General features: G+C 41.9%; 1 protein-coding gene and 1 long non-coding RNA gene across 6 annotated transcripts in view; one reads left to right on the top strand and one right to left on the bottom strand.

Moving 5' to 3' along the window:
• Positions 1-3,059: 3,059 nt before the first annotated feature.
• DDX3X (DEAD-box helicase 3 X-linked) lies at positions 3,060-19,109 on the bottom strand. Of its 3 annotated transcripts, none has more exons than XM_008272507.4 (17): positions 18,970-19,109; positions 16,140-16,197; positions 13,589-13,636; positions 11,402-11,534; positions 10,330-10,488; positions 10,151-10,250; positions 9,723-9,858; positions 9,258-9,343; positions 8,957-9,055; positions 8,695-8,855; positions 7,544-7,688; positions 7,322-7,466; positions 6,951-7,132; positions 6,739-6,856; positions 6,312-6,465; positions 5,840-5,979; positions 3,060-5,637 (listed from the first exon to the last, which is right to left on the bottom strand). In XM_008272507.4, exons 1-17 carry the CDS (start codon positions 19,012-19,014, stop codon positions 5,558-5,560), a joined length of 1,989 nt encoding a protein of 662 aa, XP_008270729.1. In that variant the 5' UTR covers positions 19,015-19,109; the 3' UTR covers positions 3,060-5,557. The 3 variants fall into 3 exon arrangements, with proteins under 3 accessions (XP_008270729.1, XP_002719895.1, XP_008270730.1); XM_002719849.5 differs by having other exon boundaries at positions 5,840-5,976; XM_008272508.4 differs by having other exon boundaries at positions 5,840-5,973.
• Positions 19,030-19,507, top strand: part of LOC138847748 (uncharacterized) — a 30,178-nt gene continuing 29,700 nt past the window's right edge. For all 3 annotated transcript variants that reach the window (XR_011385708.1, XR_011385707.1, XR_011385706.1), the window contains exon 1: positions 19,030-19,167. This is a non-coding gene — a long non-coding RNA (uncharacterized lncRNA). The remainder of the gene's footprint in view (positions 19,168-19,507) is intronic.

Raw genomic sequence — 19,507 nt, 5'->3', positions numbered from 1 at the left:
AAGCTACAGACTGAGAGAAAGCGTATTTTTACAAACCACATATCAGACATAAGGCTTGTTATGCCTGAAGGACTCTCAAAACTCAACAGGAGGGGTCTGCGCTGTGGCATAGAGGGTAAAGCCGCCACCTGTGGCGCAGGCATCCCATATGGGTGCCGGTTCGAGTCCCAGGTGCTTCACTTCCGATCCTGCTCCCTGCTAATGTGCCTTGAAAAGAGCAGAGGATGGCCCGAGACCTAGAAGTTCCTGGCTCCGGTCATTTGGGGAGTGAACCAGAGGATGGAATCTCCCTCCCTGTCTTCCATTCCTCTATAACTCTACCTTTCAAATAAGTAAAATAAATCTTAAAAAAAATTTTGTTGAAAAAATTGAAATCCACGCATTTTTCAAATGTACCTTTGCCATGAACTTTTTAAATAAGATTTTATGTATTTATTTGAAAGTCAGAGATAGAAAGGAGGGAGGGAGGGAGGGAGAAGAGAATCTTCCACCTGCTGGTTATTCCCCAAGTGGGCTGGGCCAGGCCGAAGCCAGGAGTCAGTTCTTCTGGGTTTCCCACATGGGTGCAGGGGCCCAAGGACTTGGGCCATCTTCCACTGCTTTCCCAGGCCATAGTAGAGAGCTTGATCTGAAGAGAATTCGGGACTTAAACCCAAAAGGAACGCCAATACTGCAAACAGTATTGGCAGACACAGCTCGGGCACCTCCTTGAACTTTTTTGAAGACCCTTCATATGCATGTATTTTTGGTTGTGAGTACTGATTTGCATACAAACATGTGATAGACTTTTCTTTTCTCCTGAAACAATCTCCATAAGAATGGAAATGCTGAGTCATATGGATGTTTTAACTCCTTTGGGATGTTTCTTCCCATAATAAACATCTTCCCAGGTCACAAAATATCCTTTAGCTATGTCATAAACTCCTATTTCAGGGTACCAAATCACAGAGACAGGTGGAGTAAGTTCCCAGTGGTACACAGCAAACCAGGGAGACTATAATTCAAAATAATCTAATATATAGGGTATGGACAAATAGAAGCAGCACCAAGCCTCTGATCAAGTCAAAGATGTTGATTACCCTGTTTCAATCACTACACATCCTATACGTGTATTGAAATATCACACGGTAGCCCTTAAAAAAGTTTAACTCCTATTTCACAATTATCCTAGATAACCCAAGAACATGAAGTCATTACGGAGAGCCACATGGAAAAAACAAACAAAACCTAAAGCTATTCTGAAACTTTCCAAGCACTGCTTCTGCAGCGATTGAAACCTTTGACGGGGAGGGGATGTGACACCGATACATTAGTCACAGGGCTTCAAAGGGCAAGCCCGTGGCTGGCGATTCAAGCAAGACACTTAAGAGCATACAGCAAGGAAAACAGGGATGACTTGTTTAAGCACAAAGACATTAGACATTTTCAAACACGCATAAACACAGCTCTTATATAAAGCCATTTAAAAGAGAAGTTTTGAGGGACCCATGTTGAGGTGCAGCAGGTAAGCACTGGTTCAAGTCCCCATTGCTCCAATTCCAATCCAGGTTCCCCACTAATGCAACTGGGAAAGCAGCACATGGCCCAAATACTTAGACCTTTCCAAACTCCCGGCTTCCCATTTGTTGAGTGAGCCAGCAGATAAGAGGAAGGCCTCTTATATCTTCCTGTTATTCTCCTCAAATAAATCTTTAGAAATAAAAACGGTCTGGCTTTGTGGTATAAAACCTCCACCTAAAACACACACATCCCATATGGGCACTGCTTCACTTCCGACCCAGCCCCCTGCTAATGGCCTGGGAAAGGTAGCAGAAAATGGTCTGTGTTTGGGCCCTGCCACTCACGTGGGAGACATGAGCTCCTGGGTTCAGCCTGGCTCAGCCCTGGCTGCACAGGCATCAGGGAGTAAACCAGCTGGTAGTTCTGTTACTCTTTCAAGTAAAAAAAAAAAAATTAAAAAATTAAAAAAAAAAAAAACCTCTTCGTTAAAACCCAGCAAAGACAAATTAAGAACAATAACTATAGGTTAAAGTATTAATTTTAAATAGTCAAAACCAAACCACAGTGGTATGTGGCCAAAATAAACCTGGGTTTACTGCAGCCTAATACTGCTAGACCAAATGACTCAACTAAAATTTACACAGCTAACCCAGAGCACCTAAACGGGACCTTCAGCTAACCTTGGAATCCAATTTCACTCCAGTTATAATAACCTCCCACCATTAGCTTCTCAATCCAGCAATTCAGAACTTAACTTCTTCCTAATTATTTCAATTGAATTTAGACTCTGCCTTCCTCTTTTGCATGTCCAGAATGAATGTCACATTGTTTCAAACTTGTGCCCTAAACCTACACCTTGGTGTGAAAAGGCTGCTATTCAGAAGTATTGACTTAAAATGCAAAATCCTTCACCTAGAACTAAAGCGGAGTACTTTTACTCAAGATGAACTGTGGGTTTGCAAAGCCACCAATTTCACCATCATGACCCAAAAAACCCAGAAGAGCCATTTCATATGGTTCAACCTAACCTCAATTTTAGAAGCTAACATCTATGCAGCTATGGCTCTCGTACTGCTTATAATTGGCAGGGGCTGTCTGCAGCAAGTGTGTATGATGGATGTCTCCACCACCCTAAGTACATTCTCAATCCCTAAGCAGATTCTTAACCATCACTTGTTGAAATACTAACACATTAATGCTTTTGACTTTTACCTAATGCATTCTTCCAGCGTTCAACCATCTTTCACATCAAATACATGAAATAGAGAATCTCAGCCATGTTAAGTGGGTAAAAGCATAAACCAATTTGTAATACGTGCTGTGCATCAGCAAGTGCCTTTTAGATTTCTATTACCAAAATCCTGTTTCACTGTATTCCAAAGACCATCTGCATCTTTTATTACAAACACTTGGTACCAGAGTTAATTCTGTCTCTAAGAGGCATCTCAGAAATAGCACCAGACAACAATCAAAGAATTACATTTTACAAATCTTCAGGCAAAAGCACAACTTTATTTCCACCTCTAAAAATAAACAATTGACAACAACAAAGGAGACTGTGCAGTTCAACTTTTTATTTTAATAAAATCAGAATATGCACAGCACATGCAGTGCTAGCATCTAAACTAATACAATAAGCAATTACTAAAGCTACAGTGACTTGAGGTTCAATCTTTACATTCAGCAAGTTTAAACCCATTCTTACATGATTTTTGAAACCTTATTTATTAACTGAAAATATTGCTTGCTGATAAAACTTGCTCAAATGCTATCGCTGAATGTACAAGTCACTGATTATGCCAATACAACAAAGATAACCACATGTTTGAGGATTGCAATGTGCCAGACATTCACTGAAAAAAAAAAATACACACAACTAAACAAAACTCACACAACAAACATCTGAGAATCTGGACACTTCGTTTCAGTGTTTTGAAGTGTTTCATTAATATCTTAAGACAAGTGTATCAAAACCTTGGCATGATTTAATTTCAAGTCGCCAATTTTGTTTTTACTAACATCAGAAAGTTATGGCTACACTGCCAATGCCGGGTCTGCTTAATTTGACTTAAGAGTTTAATATGACTTAACATTAAAAGCTCACACTACCCCGAAATATATAATTTCACGCATACGGTGACATTCAACATTCAAGTGCCAGTGTTTTTGTACTGTCTTTTGGTCAAGTTTCTTTAAACTTTCAAAGAATCACTTTTAGGCTTACAAAAATAAATATTTGTCAAAATGTTCAATAAATATTACATAAAACTAGCAGCAAAAAGTATCTAGAAATCTGTCGTGTGCAAATAGTTTTCTTCCCAACTATCATTCCCATGGTCCCAAATAAATTTTAGAATCTAGTCCCATCCCCTTCCTAGACAAGCTGCGTTCAACAATCTCCAAGAGACAAAATAAGATTGGAAGTTTAAGGACACGCACACAAGACATATATATAAAATTCTCTGAATGTGCAATAAAAGAAGTACTTTGTAAAAAGTTATGGGCAAAATGTACAAGGGCCTAAACCTAGACTAATTGAAATAGCACCATAACAAATGACCTCAATACTGTCAAGTGCACCTACTTAATAAAAGTTTTAGAACAAGGCACAATACACTTGAAAATCTATTGCACTTTAGGAAATTTTTGCCATCTTCCTATGCCACTGTAAAAAGATTGAGCGTTTGATCACCGCATTCTGGCCACAAAATTAGCCCAGAATTCAAAGTGGCAGAGGCATTTTAGTGGTGGACAATGCTCATCTTTGGCCAGATTTAGCATAAACAGACTATAAATACAATGGAAACCTATGCAACTAAAACTGACTAAACTGCACTGTAGAGCAGAATTGACACCTTGTGCAGTTATGTACATATTTCCAACCTGTGTGATCTCAAAGATTTCAGTTTGTTACTCTTCTGGAGCCATTTTTACAAAGTCTATAGTAAGCCAGTTTAACATCTCAACGCAGCTTGAACAGAGTAATGTGAATCGGCATTTAAAATAAAGCCTGCTGCAGAATTCTTCCTGTTCATACCCTCTTGACCAAAAAACATCAACACTAGCATGCGTTATTAGACCAAAAATCATCCAGGGCCCTAATGAGGGCTGGTCATTGCTGTGGTCAGCCATTCTACCATTTCAATTTCATTTATGGCAGGCATTTAAAAAGTCTAAGTAGATGAATTCTCCTAAAAACCTATTTCAAGTTATCAGACCTTTAAACTTTCCCTGTAATAGTATGCCCACATTTGGCTAGCTCATAATTAATGATCTGCCTAAACACTGAAAGAGGAATTGCTGTATTTACTTGCATTAACTTTGAAAACAGTGCTTTGAATGTATGCATGTATTATTCATACATCACCTCATCATGACTGGAATGGCTTGTTTAAAGACTATCAGGTTCTAAATACCTATCCAGGATAGAGTGAGCAAATCAGAACTTTAACTTAATACAGTTTGCCACATTAGAAACTAATTCCATTAATATGCTTCAAGACGTTTGTTGTCTGTTTCCCCCCAATCTGCAAGTATCAAAAAGCCCTAATGCAGGCTACCGCATAAGTTTTTTCCTTATAATATTTATGGATGAATCGATGATTCCTGTTAAGTTGTATCACACCTGTGTGCCAAGGTTTGATTTTAGCCCAAGTTCAGTAAATTTATTTTGTCAAAACAATTGATATCTTGAGCATTACTGAGCCAACAGGACATCAAAATAAAAAGTTGTCTAAAGTTAAAGGCACAGTACATTAACAAACAAATGATCCTCAGTCACAAAATTATAAATGCAGTTTGGGATGGGGGTAGGCGGGAGGGGAGTTAATCCAAACTACAGCAATGAAGTCTTCAAACCACCTTCTGAACAGGGCTGCTGATTGTTCCTTTCATCTTTTCTTGTGACCTTGAGCTCCCTTAAAAAAAAAATTTCAGTGGAGAATCACAGCTGGTAATGTACTGCGAGTTCTTGAAGCTACACAAGGTATAGTCTGGCTAAGTTACATGTGGTTTCCATATTAGCTTGTTTGGCAGGGTGACCTACTACAAAGCAGGCTCAGTTACCCCACCAGTCAACCCCCTGGGAGTTATAATTTCCTCCATATCCATCACTGTTGTAAAAGCCTCCATAGCCACCTAATGAGAGATTTGAAAAAGAAAGAAATTAATGAAGTCATTCATCATTAAATACTACTCTCCCCTTTAAATACTTTTCATGCAAAGATACAAAACACAATCTAAACTGCTAAACCTCCCCCATGGTCTTAATTACCTTAAAAAAGATAACATAACAAAAAAGGCCCTACCCAAAGACAGAGAGGTTAAAAATTAACACTACCTCCACCAAAGCCTCTGCTGCCACCATGGCCACCTCCACCACTTCGGCTGCTGCTCGCTCGGCTGCTACTGAAGCTTGAACTGCTGGCACCACTGCTTTGTCGGTAGTCTCTGGCACCAAATCCTCCACTAAATCTACTACTATAAGGAAAAAAATTATGTTGGTTCACATGAAGAAATTCCACTGAACAACACAATTCCCGTTAAAACACCTATGACCAATTTCCATTTTTTTCCCAACTGAACAATTCCCTATCCAGCCATATTTCCCCTAATGGTGGTTTCAAAGACCTGAGCAGGGAAGAGCGGATGCTTAACACCCCTTAAAGACTCTAGACAGCCTGCGAAAGTTAACCATTTTAAGTTCAATGCTGAAAAGTGACCTCTGGACATCACTTGCCCAGAGCAAACAACGCTGGGAAATCTAAGTGAACATTCACCCCCCCTCCTGTTTTATACCATCAGTACCTCACCTCTTAGAACGTCCACGACTGCTGCCCTTGTAGTGGTGTTCATAAGCCATGTTTTCTAACCAAGATGGCACTTCTTGTTTAGCTTCAACAAGAAGATCCAACAAATCCTTAGTGATATTCACGTTTCTCTCATTAAAGAATGAGGTGGCAAGGCCTAGAAAGAGTTCCAGAGTACATAAACAATGGTCTTCCATAAAGTAGCTTACCATTTTGACTTTCCTACAACCAGAATGTCTTAAAAATTATCATCTGCTATTTAACCAACTGAAAATGCTTTGAACAAAACCTGAATTTATCGTTTATTATTCAAATGTATTTTAATGGTATTTCTTGGAAAGTGGATTCTGATATGTAAGATCTTGGAAAGTTTTGTGCTTCACGCATCACCAGGAAAAACAATCAGACCATCAAGTAACCAAATACTTACCAAGGTTTCCTACACGTCCTGTACGGCCAATGCGATGCACGTATTCTTCAATATCACTTGGCAAGTCAAAGTTGATGACATGTTTCACATTTGAAATGTCCAGTCCTCTTGCCGCTACCTGGAAAACAGTTTTTGTTACTATGGCCCACTGAAAAGAAAGCAAACATTCAAACATGCTGAACCGAGTGAAAACAAAATAGTATTATACATACTGCTGTAGCCACTAGAATTGGGCTTTTTCCTGAGCGGAACTGGTGAAGGGCCTCTTCTCTATCTCTCTGAGAACGGTCTCCATGGATACTGGTACAAGCATATCCTTCGTGGTACAAGAAATCCTCCAGAGAATCTGCACCCTTTTTGGTCTCCACAAACACTAAGGTCAGTGAATCCTTGCCTGAATTTAAAAAAAAGTTTTTATCACTAATGGGAGCTTGGTTGTTTTTATACTTAGGCAACATGCAAATACAAGACAGTGGTAGTAGACTTTTAACAGAATACCTCAAATGAGGAGAGAAATAAAGAAAACTCAAATGGATTCTCATTACCTAGGCCAAAGTGATGCTAAAATTATTTGTCATTTTACCTGTAGCATTTAGGAGGTCGAGCAGAAATGACCGTTTGTCTGATTCTTCCACCCAAACTACTTTCTGTGTGATGTTCTCAGAAGTAGAGCCAACTCTTCCCACGGCCAGAAAGATGTATTCATCCAAGAAATCACGAGCAAGCATCTAAAAGAAGGAAATGCTTGTTATTTGCCGAGAAAAAAACAAATTCCAAAATAAACAAGATTTGCTTCATATAATACCTGTATTTCCTTAGGGAAAGTAGCACTAAACATCATAGTGTGGCGGACACCTTTTGGAGGCATAGTATCCTGTTCAACTATTCTGCGGATCTGAGGTTCAAAACCCATATCCAACATCCGATCAGCTTCATCTAACACCAGATATCTGTCAGAAAACGAAATTTCAGTTTAGAATTTGAGGGATAATCAAAAGATGACATGAGTAATTACAATTATATCACCATTAAGATGGCTAAATTATTAAACACCACATGCCCTGACACGTAAAAGAGCACAAGATTCTTCTAGGTCACCTAAGATCACACAGCAAAACTGGCTCTTAGCAATCGACTGTTCCATGGTCTGGTCATTCTCAGTCTCCACTTAAAATATTAACTCATGGGGCCGGCGCTGTGGCACAGAGGGTAAAGCCACTGCCTGCAGTGCTGACATCCCATATGGGTGCTGGTTCGAGTCCCAGCCGCTCCACTTCCAACCCAGCTCTCTGTTATGGCCTGAGAAAGCAGCAGAAGGTGGCCCAAGTGCTTGAGATGTGGGAGAGACCCAGAAGAAGCTCCTGGATCTTGGCTTTGGATTGGCCCAGCTCTGGCCATTGGAGCCAATTGGGGAGTGAACCAGCAGATGAAAAGATCTCTCTCTCTACCTCTCAAATAAATAAATAAGTCTTTTTTAAAGATTTATTTTATTTATTTGAAAGATAAAGAGTTATAGAGAAAGGTAGAACCAGAGAGAGAGGTCTTCCATCCGCTGGTTCACTCCCCAAAAGGCTGCAATGGCCAGAGATGAGCTGATCCGAAGCCAGGAGCTTCTTGCCGGTTTCCCATGCGGATGTAGGAGCCCAAGGACTTAGTCCATCTTCTACTGCTTTCCCAGGCCATAGCATAAAGCTGGATCAGAAGTTGAGTAGCTGGGACTTGAACTGGCACCCATATGGCATTGCAGACCTACTATGCTACAGCACCAGCCCCAATAAGTAAATCTTCAACTCATTTTTTCCATATCAAAATTATGACCAAACTTTCTGAAAGTTAATGGCTAAAATAAATCACCTCTCAATCTTAAAATTTAGACAATGCTAATAAATCCATAAAGTTAATGGCCACTATTTAAAAATTAATGTTGAATCCCATACATTTAAAAAATTAACATACTTGCAGAAGTCTAATCCAATTTTTCCTCTTTCCATCATATCCACTAAACGTCCTGGAGTGGCTACTAGCAAGTGGCATCCACGTTCTAGGTCTCGAATCTGCTGACCAATATCAGCACCACCATACACCACACAAGGACGGACTCTAGATCGGTAGGAAAACTATAAACAAAAGAAATTTTATCAACTTCAACGTCAAGATTTTTATGTGGTCATAAAACACTACAATCAATGAGAAAGGTAATAACCACTGAAATACTTACTTTTCTGGCTTCCTCATAGATCTGTACCGCCAATTCTCGTGTTGGCGCCAATACCAAGGAGATTGGGTATTGTTTGCGACGCCCATACCTTCCATTTTCCTAAGAAACAGGAATCTAAGTTAAACTCTACCACTGATAGTGCATCACAATATAATTCATAATTTGTAACCTACATATTACAGTTGAAAACCACTTCTCATTAGATGTACTGGAGTTAGGTCTTAGCATCACTTAGAAATCTCTCAATAACCACCTACAAGTTCTACAATAAATGGGAAACATTTTATTAAGAAATACTCACCTTCATGGCCCTCAAAGCCTCGCCTGGACCATCTGAATAAATCTGACTCAAAATAGGCAGGAGAAATGCTGCAGTTTTTCCAGATCCTATTAAGAAAAAAGTGTATCCATTTAACCATTGCAAGGTGGGGAGAGGGAGCAATCCTACTTATTACTTTCCAACAGACATTTATTTTTACTGCCCTGTTAATAATTACTAATTCTATTTTATATCCAAATAAATTTTCCAAAAATTCAGATTAACACCATCAAGTGACTTCTTCGGTCCATCCACCACAGGAGTCACACCAACTAAGGTCCAGCCTCATGTCAATAAAAGCTTTTATGGAATACAGCTATGCCCGATAATTTACATATTGCTTGTGGCTTCTTGCACATTATAATGTAACAGAGCTGGGTAGCTGCAGAGACCACAAGGCCCACAGAAAAAGTGTGACAATGTTTTCACCTTATCAAATGAGCTTACCTGTTTGGGCACAAGCCATCAAGTCTCTTTTCTCTTTGATAATAGGAATAGCATGCTTTTGCACTGGAGTTGGGCGAGTATAACGAGTAAGCTCAATGTTTCCCATAATAATTTCTCCCATTTCAACATCACTGAACTGTCAAGAAATCAAATAGGTTTTAATAGCTAGAAATGCTACCCGGAGCCATCCTGTTTTATATGAATACATACATTAATTTAAAACTGCTTCAATTTTAAAATCAACCCCAGGGCTAATTTAATATGCATCAGAAAAGATGTTGGGCTCTTTCATGCGCCACTGCCCCCTCTCCCCTTTGCTTTCCACAAGCCACTAACATTTGGTATATTTATACCTATCTCATTCTGGTGTGCCACAAAACCTTTTACACCTCCCTCTGCATCTTAAAAAGTCAAGCAAAAATACTTACACTCTCAATATGTGGAGGGCAGTTGTTACCTGTCGCCTCAACTGGAATGTCATCGTATTTCTCGAAGTTAATCCCAGTGTTGCCTCCAGAAAAGAGTTCCCTGGGATCAAACAATTGCTAAGGTTGTTATACTAGCTAACAAGGCTTCACTACACTTAACATACATTTTAAAAACTTACTGTTCCAAGCGTTCACTTGGTGGGAGTGGTTTTGACCAATCATCTTCATCTGATTTGTCACACCAGCGACTGTTTCCACCACGTTCAAATTTGCCAAAGCCACTTCTGTCGCCACGGCTGCCAATGCCATCATAGTCACCACGTCCACGATCATCAAACCTGAACAGCACAAGCGATTACTCAGAACCATACCATTTAACCATTAACAGATTCCTACCACTACTGTAGAACTCTATCTTGAAGTTAAATTACTCACTGTGAGTAATTACTAAGATACCCAACAGTCCAAATCTGGCTTTTTCTTAATTTGACAAACAAGATTCTCTGACCAGATCATAGGTATCACTTATGTGAGTTCATTTTCTTAAATTAGTAACTTTTGTATTTCTACAGTCATACAGCCTTATTAAGCAGGCCTCACGCATGCCAAAATTAAGAATCAAGTTTTATATATGGGAAATTGGGAGTATGGCTTACACCTTCATTTAACGTGCTCACCAAATATCTAATGACAGGGGAAAGAAAAAAATAACACACCAAATATAAACTGTCCCAGTTATATTAGGGTGTCATTTAACAATTCACCTGTGAAAGATTTTGGATAAAAGGTAGAAAACAATCCTTACCTGAATTAAGGTGTTTTTAGAGTATTAGGCCTATTTGTGAAATAATCAGGACACAGGACTAACCACAGCTATTAGGCTCATGAGGTCAGTTCACCACACTTGGATAATTAAAAATATAAGGTGTTTAAAAATTATCATATAGAGTCAACAAAAATCTCAACCAAATTAGGCCAATCACTAGATGAACTTACACTTTTAAATAGAATATATAAAACTACAGAAGTAGAAATAACTAATTTCATCATGCCAAAGAGCATATTCATGCTTTCATCTAATTTCTATGTAACAGACTCAATTCAGTAAAGACCTCTTAGAACTTAAAGAAATAAATACATAAACAGACATAATGTTTAACATCCAAATAGGTGGTCAGAATGAGGGCTTACCAATCTAAAGACCAATTCCTGAACTGCTATTCTAAGGTGAGGAGACAAGAAATCACTTACCTTCCTCTTGATCCACTTCCTCGATCACTGAAGAAACTGGACTTCCCTCTTGAGTCACCGCGAGATCCAAAACTGCTGTATGCATCCTTATCTTTACTAGAACTCCACCCTGAACTGTCTTTGTCGTAGAACCCTTCAGATTAAGGGGGGAAAAAAAGGTACAAACCCACAGTTAATTATTATCTAGAAATAAGAACCATGTTAAGGTATTTTCAATCCTTCTGACTTTGACTTTTTCTCATCTCTGTGGGCTCAAGGGACAATGCAAGTATTTGTAAACATGGTGCCAGAAGGTGAAAATCAAGATTTAGAGCTATTTACACCAGAACAAAAAGCTTTTTAAACATGGACCAGTCTTGTGGCATAATGAGTTAAGCAAATGCCCACTGATGCCAGCATGACATATGGGCACTGGATCCAGTCTCAGCTGCTCCGCTTCCCATCTAATCCAGCTCCCTGCTAATGTGCCTGAGAAAGCAGCTGAAGATGGCCCAAGTACTCTGGCCCCTGCCACCCATGTGGGCTCCTGGTTTCGGCCTGCCCAGCACTGGCTGTTGCAGCCGTTTGGGGAGTGAACCAGTAGACAGAAGATCTGTCTCTCCCTCTCAAATAAATAAATCTTTAAAAAACTTTTTAAATCTTCAATTCTCACCACTAGAAATACTAAACACTAAATCAAGAAACCTGATACATCTAAGAATATTCTGAATGAATACCATCTCTTGGAGGTGAATAGCTTTGCCTATATACATAGTTATATCACTGCTACATGGCCATCATAATTTAACTTTATTTTTTTAAAAGATTCACTGTATGCGGTGGCTATACCTGCTAAGCCACAGCACCGCTGCCTCTTTCATTTATGTTACAGGTGTTAATAGGTGTTAATGAGTTTGGGAAATAGATACCATTGTTTCTATTTTGTTTAGAGGTTGGTATTCATTCACAACATTGTTTCAGATTACTAAATTCAATTATAAAAAGTACAAAAAAATACAGTACTTTGTACACATGAAACATACTACTCAAATGACACCATTTTAGTGGTTCATCTACTATAAGCTTAATGAAAATCAGGAATATCTGGAAAAGGGCAAACTTAACATTCCTATACATTCCTGGTATGAACAGATTCCTGGGTATAGCTACAAATACTCAGTTAGGATGGGGGTGACAAATGTGTAAATTAGCAACCACCGGGAGAAGGTTTAACAAGCTTCAGTGACACCTTATTAAACAGGCAGAGATGATTTACAAGTTAATAAGTTACTTTCCTTCTGCCTCTACCATTAAGCAGCCAGATGACCAACAGCATTTGCTAGCTCTAAAGCCTCTGATGCCTAGAGAAAAGGCTCTAAATAAATACACTTGAGGGTCAATTCTAGCTAGTGTATTCTAAGGAACAATGACAACACCCATGATTACAAGCTCTGCAGTAACTTCACCTAAAAGGAGCATCATGTTAATGAGGTGATCTTCTGGTAGAAATAACAGATGCCATATCCACGCAATGCCAAGGGCAGAGAAGCCAATTCAGACCACAGATGGAGAGGGAGATGGAGCAACAGCAACAAACCATTAGCTCCCCCCATGGACTCTCCACCTTCAGATCCTGACTTCTTTATTCAACATCTCCCCTCCTCTGGACATTTTTTCCTCCAAATTTCAGATCACCTATTTTACAGAATCTACAGTGCCCACAGTCGTCCCTTTTACAAATGTAATGGGAAAAGACACGAAATGTTGTAATAAATTTTGGATAAAACCTTTCAAATAAAGAAGGCAAGGAAACAAAACCAGAGAATCACACTCCCAACTTACTAGAGCATGCTCAATGCTATCACCTGTTCACTATTTTTCAACAAGCCCATCTTCATTCTGGTATTTTTACGAGTCAAAAATAACTGTGGGTTATTATCACCATGCAGCTTGGTTCCTTTTTCAAGTGAAAACCACACTATGAATGATTACAGACTGAACACAAGACTGGTGCAGTTATACAAAAACCATGCCCTTGGCCTCAGAATAACCTGACGTAAATGCATAATAATTTTCTACTATGACTGTCCCACTACTTGAACTAGACCTGATAAATACAGAATGCAATGTTTACAGACTTTCAAGCTGCCTCATTTTCCCTAGGCATTAACTAACTACTGATGAGATCTACAAAAGTTTATGACTTACCTTTAGTAGCTTCTCTGTTCCTTAAATGAGGAGGAATATAGCGCCCTTCTAAAAGAAATAGTACAAAATTAATTAAACGCAAAAAAAACCCTTCACACTAAAGCTTTTACCAAAATCTGCTGTTAAAAATGATCCTTGGAAACATTTTCTTTAAAAAAATCTACGGGAAGGCATTTGGTAGAACAGCTTGGGAAGTACATAAGCCACTTGGAAGGTTCATATGGTAGACTGCCTATGGTTCTACTCACAGCGCCACTTCTAGTTCCAGTCTCCTGCTAATGCACACGGGGGGGGGGGGGGGGGGGGCAGCAGACACTGACTCAAGTACTTGGTCCCTGCCACCAATGTGGGAGACCTGGATTGAGTTCTTGTTTCCTGGTACTGGCCTGGCCTAGCCTCAGCAGTTGCAGGCATCGGAGGAGTGAACTAGTGGATGGAAATCTGTCTCTCCCTCAGCCTTTCAAATGATAAATTATTTTTTAAAAAAAGTGTCCAGAGGCTGATGCTATGGCTTAGTAGGCTAAGCCTCTGCCTGCAGCGCAGGCATCCATATGGGCACCGGTTCGTGTCCCAGCTGCTCCACTTCCCATCCAGCTCTCTGCTATGGCCTAGGAAAAAAGCAGAAGATGGCCCAAGTCCTTGGGTTCCTGCACTCACGTGGGAGTCCTGGAGGAAGCTCCTGGCTCCTGGGGAGTGAACCAGTAGATGGAAGACCTTCCTCTGTCTCTCCCTCTCTCTCTGTAACTCTACCTCTCAAATAAATAAATAAATCTTAGTCTCTAGCCTTCTAGTCTATTTACCTAGAAATTGAGAAGAAAAAAAAACGGGTTACTTTAAATAGGCTATTGCTTCATAAAGAAAACTTTTAAAAGAAAAATTTAGGAGGGTAAGCAATTAGTCTTGTAGTTAAGATGCTTGTGTACCACATCAGAGTACTTTGGGTTGAATTCCTGACTCCAGGAATTGGGTTCTTAACGCTCACATGAGAAAACTGGAATGAGCTCAACTCCCAGGTTGGGCCCCAGCCCAGCCCCTCATCATAGGCATCTGGGGAGTGAACCAGTGGGTGGGAACTCCCTGTCTGACCCGCAAGTAAATTTCTGAAACAATCTGAAAGGGTTTCACAAGCAAAAATTTGACATGAAACCTAATAGCTGAAATTCACAAATCCAATACATTTAACTAGCTCATAGTGGTTATTTAATGTGATTTTTTTTTCAAAAGGCCTGCTAGGATTTAAGGGAACTGTCATAAACATGAGTGCTTACAGCCTGAGTATTACTGTCAAAACCTACAAAGACGGTAATATAGTAAATCATGAAACTGGACACTAAGAAGCTTTTTTGTTTCTATCCAGTTGTTCCAATTGTGTTCTGCATGTAGGGAAGAATAAAGCCTAGACTGCATGAAAAGCAAAAGCAAATATATATCCGAGTAGAAGAAAGTCAATTTGCTTTATTACTGTAAATCTACAACGTTTTCACTTTTAGATTGGACTAAGTATTTAAAACATCTCTTATTAGGATGATTATTCCTAAGATTCTCAGCATGGGGGCCGGTGCTGTGGCGCAGCGGGTAATGCTGCTGCCTGCAGTGCAGGCATCCCATATGGGCACCGGCTGCTCCACTTCCGATCCAGCTCTCTGCTGTGGCCTGGGAAAGCAGTGGAAGATGGCCCAAGTCCTTGGGCCCCTGCACCCGTGTGGGAGACCCGGAAGCAGCTCCTGGCTTCAGATCGGTGCAGCTCTGGCTGTTGCAGCCACCTGGGGAGTGAACCAGCGGATGGAAGACCTCTCTCTGCCTAACTCTTTCAAGTAAAATAAATAAATCTTAAAAAAAAATTCTCAGCATGGCAAAATTTAAAGCAAATACCAAGTAACCTTGTGCCCAGTGAGGCTCTTCTTGCCTAAAAACAAAGGGACAGCGGATGCCCACTGCTGTTGTTTAACAGGTGGGAAGAGACTTGAGCTGCAGCAGAGGTCTACTAATCACAAACCAAACTCCTCTACCTTAATACTAACCTGTAACAAGTCTCCAAATAACCCCTCTTAAATAAAAAAGGAAGAAATTTGTATACCTAACTTGTTGCAAAAAAAACCACAGCATTTAAAATCCTAATGACTACCCCAACATTCAGTATAGTCTTTTTCTATTACTAAGTCACATGTTCCTCAGAAGAAGAGTAGCTGATCAAAATGCATATTTTCATGAGTTTAATTCTGGTTGATTCACACTAAGGCATGGACACATCCCCACCACCTGTAAAGTAGGCTCAGAACTCATAATGGACATAATCCAACTCTTCTAGAGATAATGTGTATTGGAAGATTCTTTTTAATAGTTAACTGCTCTTACTCAAGAGAACCGACTGGTCCCCTTTATTACCAGAAGGGCCATGTTTTAAACTGACCACTTAGTATTACAGAATTCTACATTAAGAGTAGGATTTTTACACAGGAAAAATTATAAGCTCTTGACTTTAAATATGTCCATTAAAAAATGAAGATGTTAAGCTCTAACATTCAGCAAATCCATAAAATGTTTTACTTACTGCTGGCTGTACTTCCTCCAGTCTGATTATCTGAAGAGTTCAGGTCTAGGCCAGCAAACTACAAGATAAAAGGAGGTTATCAGCCCATATATTGAAACATTATACTAAGGACACTAGTCCTGCCCTGCAGCATTTACCAACACCATAGTCAAATAGTTGCCCTGCCTACCCCACAGGGCAATAGGAAAACTTAATCACAATGTGACTAAGAATGCTTAAGACTGTAATGCTCTAAGTACATGCAAAATAGTAATATTGCATCTACTGCAGAAAGCAGCACACCAAGATACTGGTATTATCTATCAGAAATTAGGCCCAAATTTCACTCATTTAGTCAAAATAAATTTTCTACACTATTTTCCATAGTAAACTCTCCCTAACCAAATAAAGTTATACTGAACTTCAAATTATTTTAAAATGGTCAAAGGATTTATTTCAGCCCCAATCACATTTCACAAATTATCTCCAACGCTATTTTTTTTTTTACTTGGAATTATTCTAAACCTAAATATCACACCCAAAATGTTTAGGGCACATTTTGAATTGGCCATTCATTAGTCTCTTTATCTCCAAATATTATGCAAGTGTATTTAATTATGGTAACAACCAAAAAAATCAGCAATATACCAACCACACTTACCTTACACTGGTAGCTCAAAGCCTCAACATTCTGGAAGAAAGTTACCTGCTATCTTTATGTCATTTTATAACTAACCAGGAATTAGGGAGGAGTGGGGGGGCGCCCTGTGGCGCAGGAACTATACATGTGGAAAAAAAAGAGATCTTGCCTTTTCCAAAACAGCCACAAAAGACCAAGTAGCACAGTACTGTTGCCACGTGTTTGCCAAGAGACCTATCAAGACATGTCTGTAAGTCTTATGTTAAAGGTTTAACAGAACACTGCCAAACTGTAGGCATCACTGATGGAGTCACCGAAAACAGGAAGCTGCTGATGCGCCTTATAAACAAAAAGATCAGCAGGGACCTCATTTCCATTAGCAAAAATGCTGCCATACTTCCTTCTGGGAAGTAATAAATTAATACTTTAAAATACAATAGGAACACAAACTATCGTTTCGCACTTGGTACAAGCTGCCTCTTAAAATTTTACACCTTATCAACAGAAACTAGGCAACTGAAAGGTTACATTATCTCAACTTTCTTAGAAGTGAATTTGCTTGCCTACAAATCCTTGTCCAGACTTCAACGACCTTGAAAGCGTAATTTTTCCGAGTTAAAATGACCACAAATTTAAATAAGGTTTAGCTATGCCTGGGAACGTTAGAATGCGGCAGTCTGTGCGGTGCCCTTGCTACCAGGTTTTCTGTCTGTGCTCTGTTCAACGCATTAAGTGTCAGCAGTACAGAGGATGTAATACTTGGCTTGTTAATGGGAGAAGCAAAAATGTCCCCAAAGAAATCGTTAAATCCCTAAAAGCACACATCAAGATCAACTCACGTATCAAGTCAACTTTGTCTCAGGATTGTTCTGGAGTTCCTGAAATCAGCTCCCTCTTTCCTCATCACGGTAAGCAGAACTTTCTTAGAAGACCTGCTCAACTGCAGAGGGATGCAGACTACCTGCCGCCAAAGCCGGCGATCACGCATCTTCCTCGGCCCTCAACCCTTTACAAGAGGCGATTCCATTTAAACAGAACCGACCCGGCACCTCTGACCTGTTCCAAAAATTTTGCTCCGTAGGTAGCAACAAGTGAGCAACAAAACTCGTTTTTCCCCACCTAGGTCATTTCCCAGGAATGTATCCTCTGGCGGATCCCCGGATCACACATCGCTGATGATAGAAAAGAGACTAATGCAAGCCACGGTCCCCTACCCCTTAAGAAAAAGAACGCGCAGCCCGCGGCTAAGACGCCACAGCGGGCAGCGGCTATCCGGGGCAAGCGAGGCCAAGGCCGCGCCGGGTCCCTCGCGTCCCTGCTGTCTCCCCCTCGGAGTTCAGCCTCTCTCTCTCTCTCCAGAGCCCGGCGCCACCGCGCGAGCTGCGGCCCAGGCCTCCCTCCCCTTCCCCCCGCCCTCCCCCCCAGCGCCCGCCCAGTCCTCCCTCAACCTTCTGCGTCACAAAACTTTCCACTCCGGAAACGAGGCCGCAGCGCCGGGCCTGCGGAAACTGTGCTCAAACGAAAGGGCCCGCGGAAGGAAAGCCGGGAGGAACAAGATGCCCGTTTCCACCCTCCTTTCCAGGCCCGGCCCGGCCCGGGCCTCTCCCGCTCGTGGGCCAATAGCGCCGCCCAGCTACCCAGCCCCACACAAAGGAGGCCGCCGCCATTACCCCGAGTGAAGGCCACCCCCCCACCCCGCGCGCCGCCCCCTCCCACATTCCAGGGCCGCGTTGCTGCTCACACGCGCACACAAACACCGGATGCCGCCGGCTCTCCCTGACAGCAATCCGGGCTGCGCCAAGGCCCTGGAGGCCCAGAGGGTCTCGCGGCCCCGCACCGTGCCGGTGCGCCCCCTCCCCACCCCCGGGTCACACTATTATCAGTCGGGGTGCGCGCGCGCGCGTCCCCGCCAGAGCGCGCGCACCCCTTCCCCGGCCCCTCCGCCCGCCTGCGCACGCACACACAAAAGCCGCCATTGTGCTCGGCCGGGGGGACAATACCACAGGCCAAGCCGCGGCCCCGGGCCCGAACGACAGCCCCAAGCAGCGATTCTGCTGCCTCCTCGTTTCCCCACAGCCCCGAGGCACTGACACTGGGCAGCCCGAGCTCGCCAGGAAATGGAAGCGCAGTGCTAGTTAGCGCTGCGCCACAAGCTAGCTTAGGGCAGGCGAGCGATTCAGCGGCCATCCCCAGAGGCCCCTGGCGGCTCACCTGCTGGTCCAGCCCGAGCGCATTTTCCACCGCCACATGACTCATCCCTGAAGAGTACCGAGAACTCGGAGTCTTCTACTGCTGAGCGAGTGCGCTTGATTCACCGCGAAGGCCCTCTCACGGGAGAACTGCGGCTCTGGAGCGCACGGCGCGGCCACGGACCTAATATACCCACTCCGAAGACTGCTACGTCAGCACGTAAGACGTGTGCCCTCCCTCTCCCCGTCGCGCTCCCCCTGCCGCTAGGACTTCTGCCCAGCTACTGCGCGCTCTCAGTCCTAACCTCGCGGGATTTCCTCGTCAGTCCCGTCTCCCCTAGTCTCTCAGCCCCGGCGCTCACACTGCCAAATGCTGTCCTAATTCGCTTGCGCTCCCCGTCCCCTATCGCCGCTAATACCCTCCTCTAGTCTTGGAGGTCTCGAGGTCTCGCGAGAACTCCTCCCCGCCTGCTTTTCGCCAGCTCCTAGGCCGCTCCGCTCTCCTTTCCTCCTCCCCCTGGGCAGCCGGTGTTCGTTCTTCCTTTTTAGCGCTTTTCCTC

Source organism: Oryctolagus cuniculus, chromosome X (genome assembly GCF_964237555.1).
Source record: "Oryctolagus cuniculus chromosome X, mOryCun1.1, whole genome shotgun sequence".
Lineage (NCBI taxonomy): Eukaryota > Metazoa > Chordata > Mammalia > Lagomorpha > Leporidae > Oryctolagus > Oryctolagus cuniculus.
This window is presented reverse-complemented; position numbering and strand designations above follow the sequence as displayed.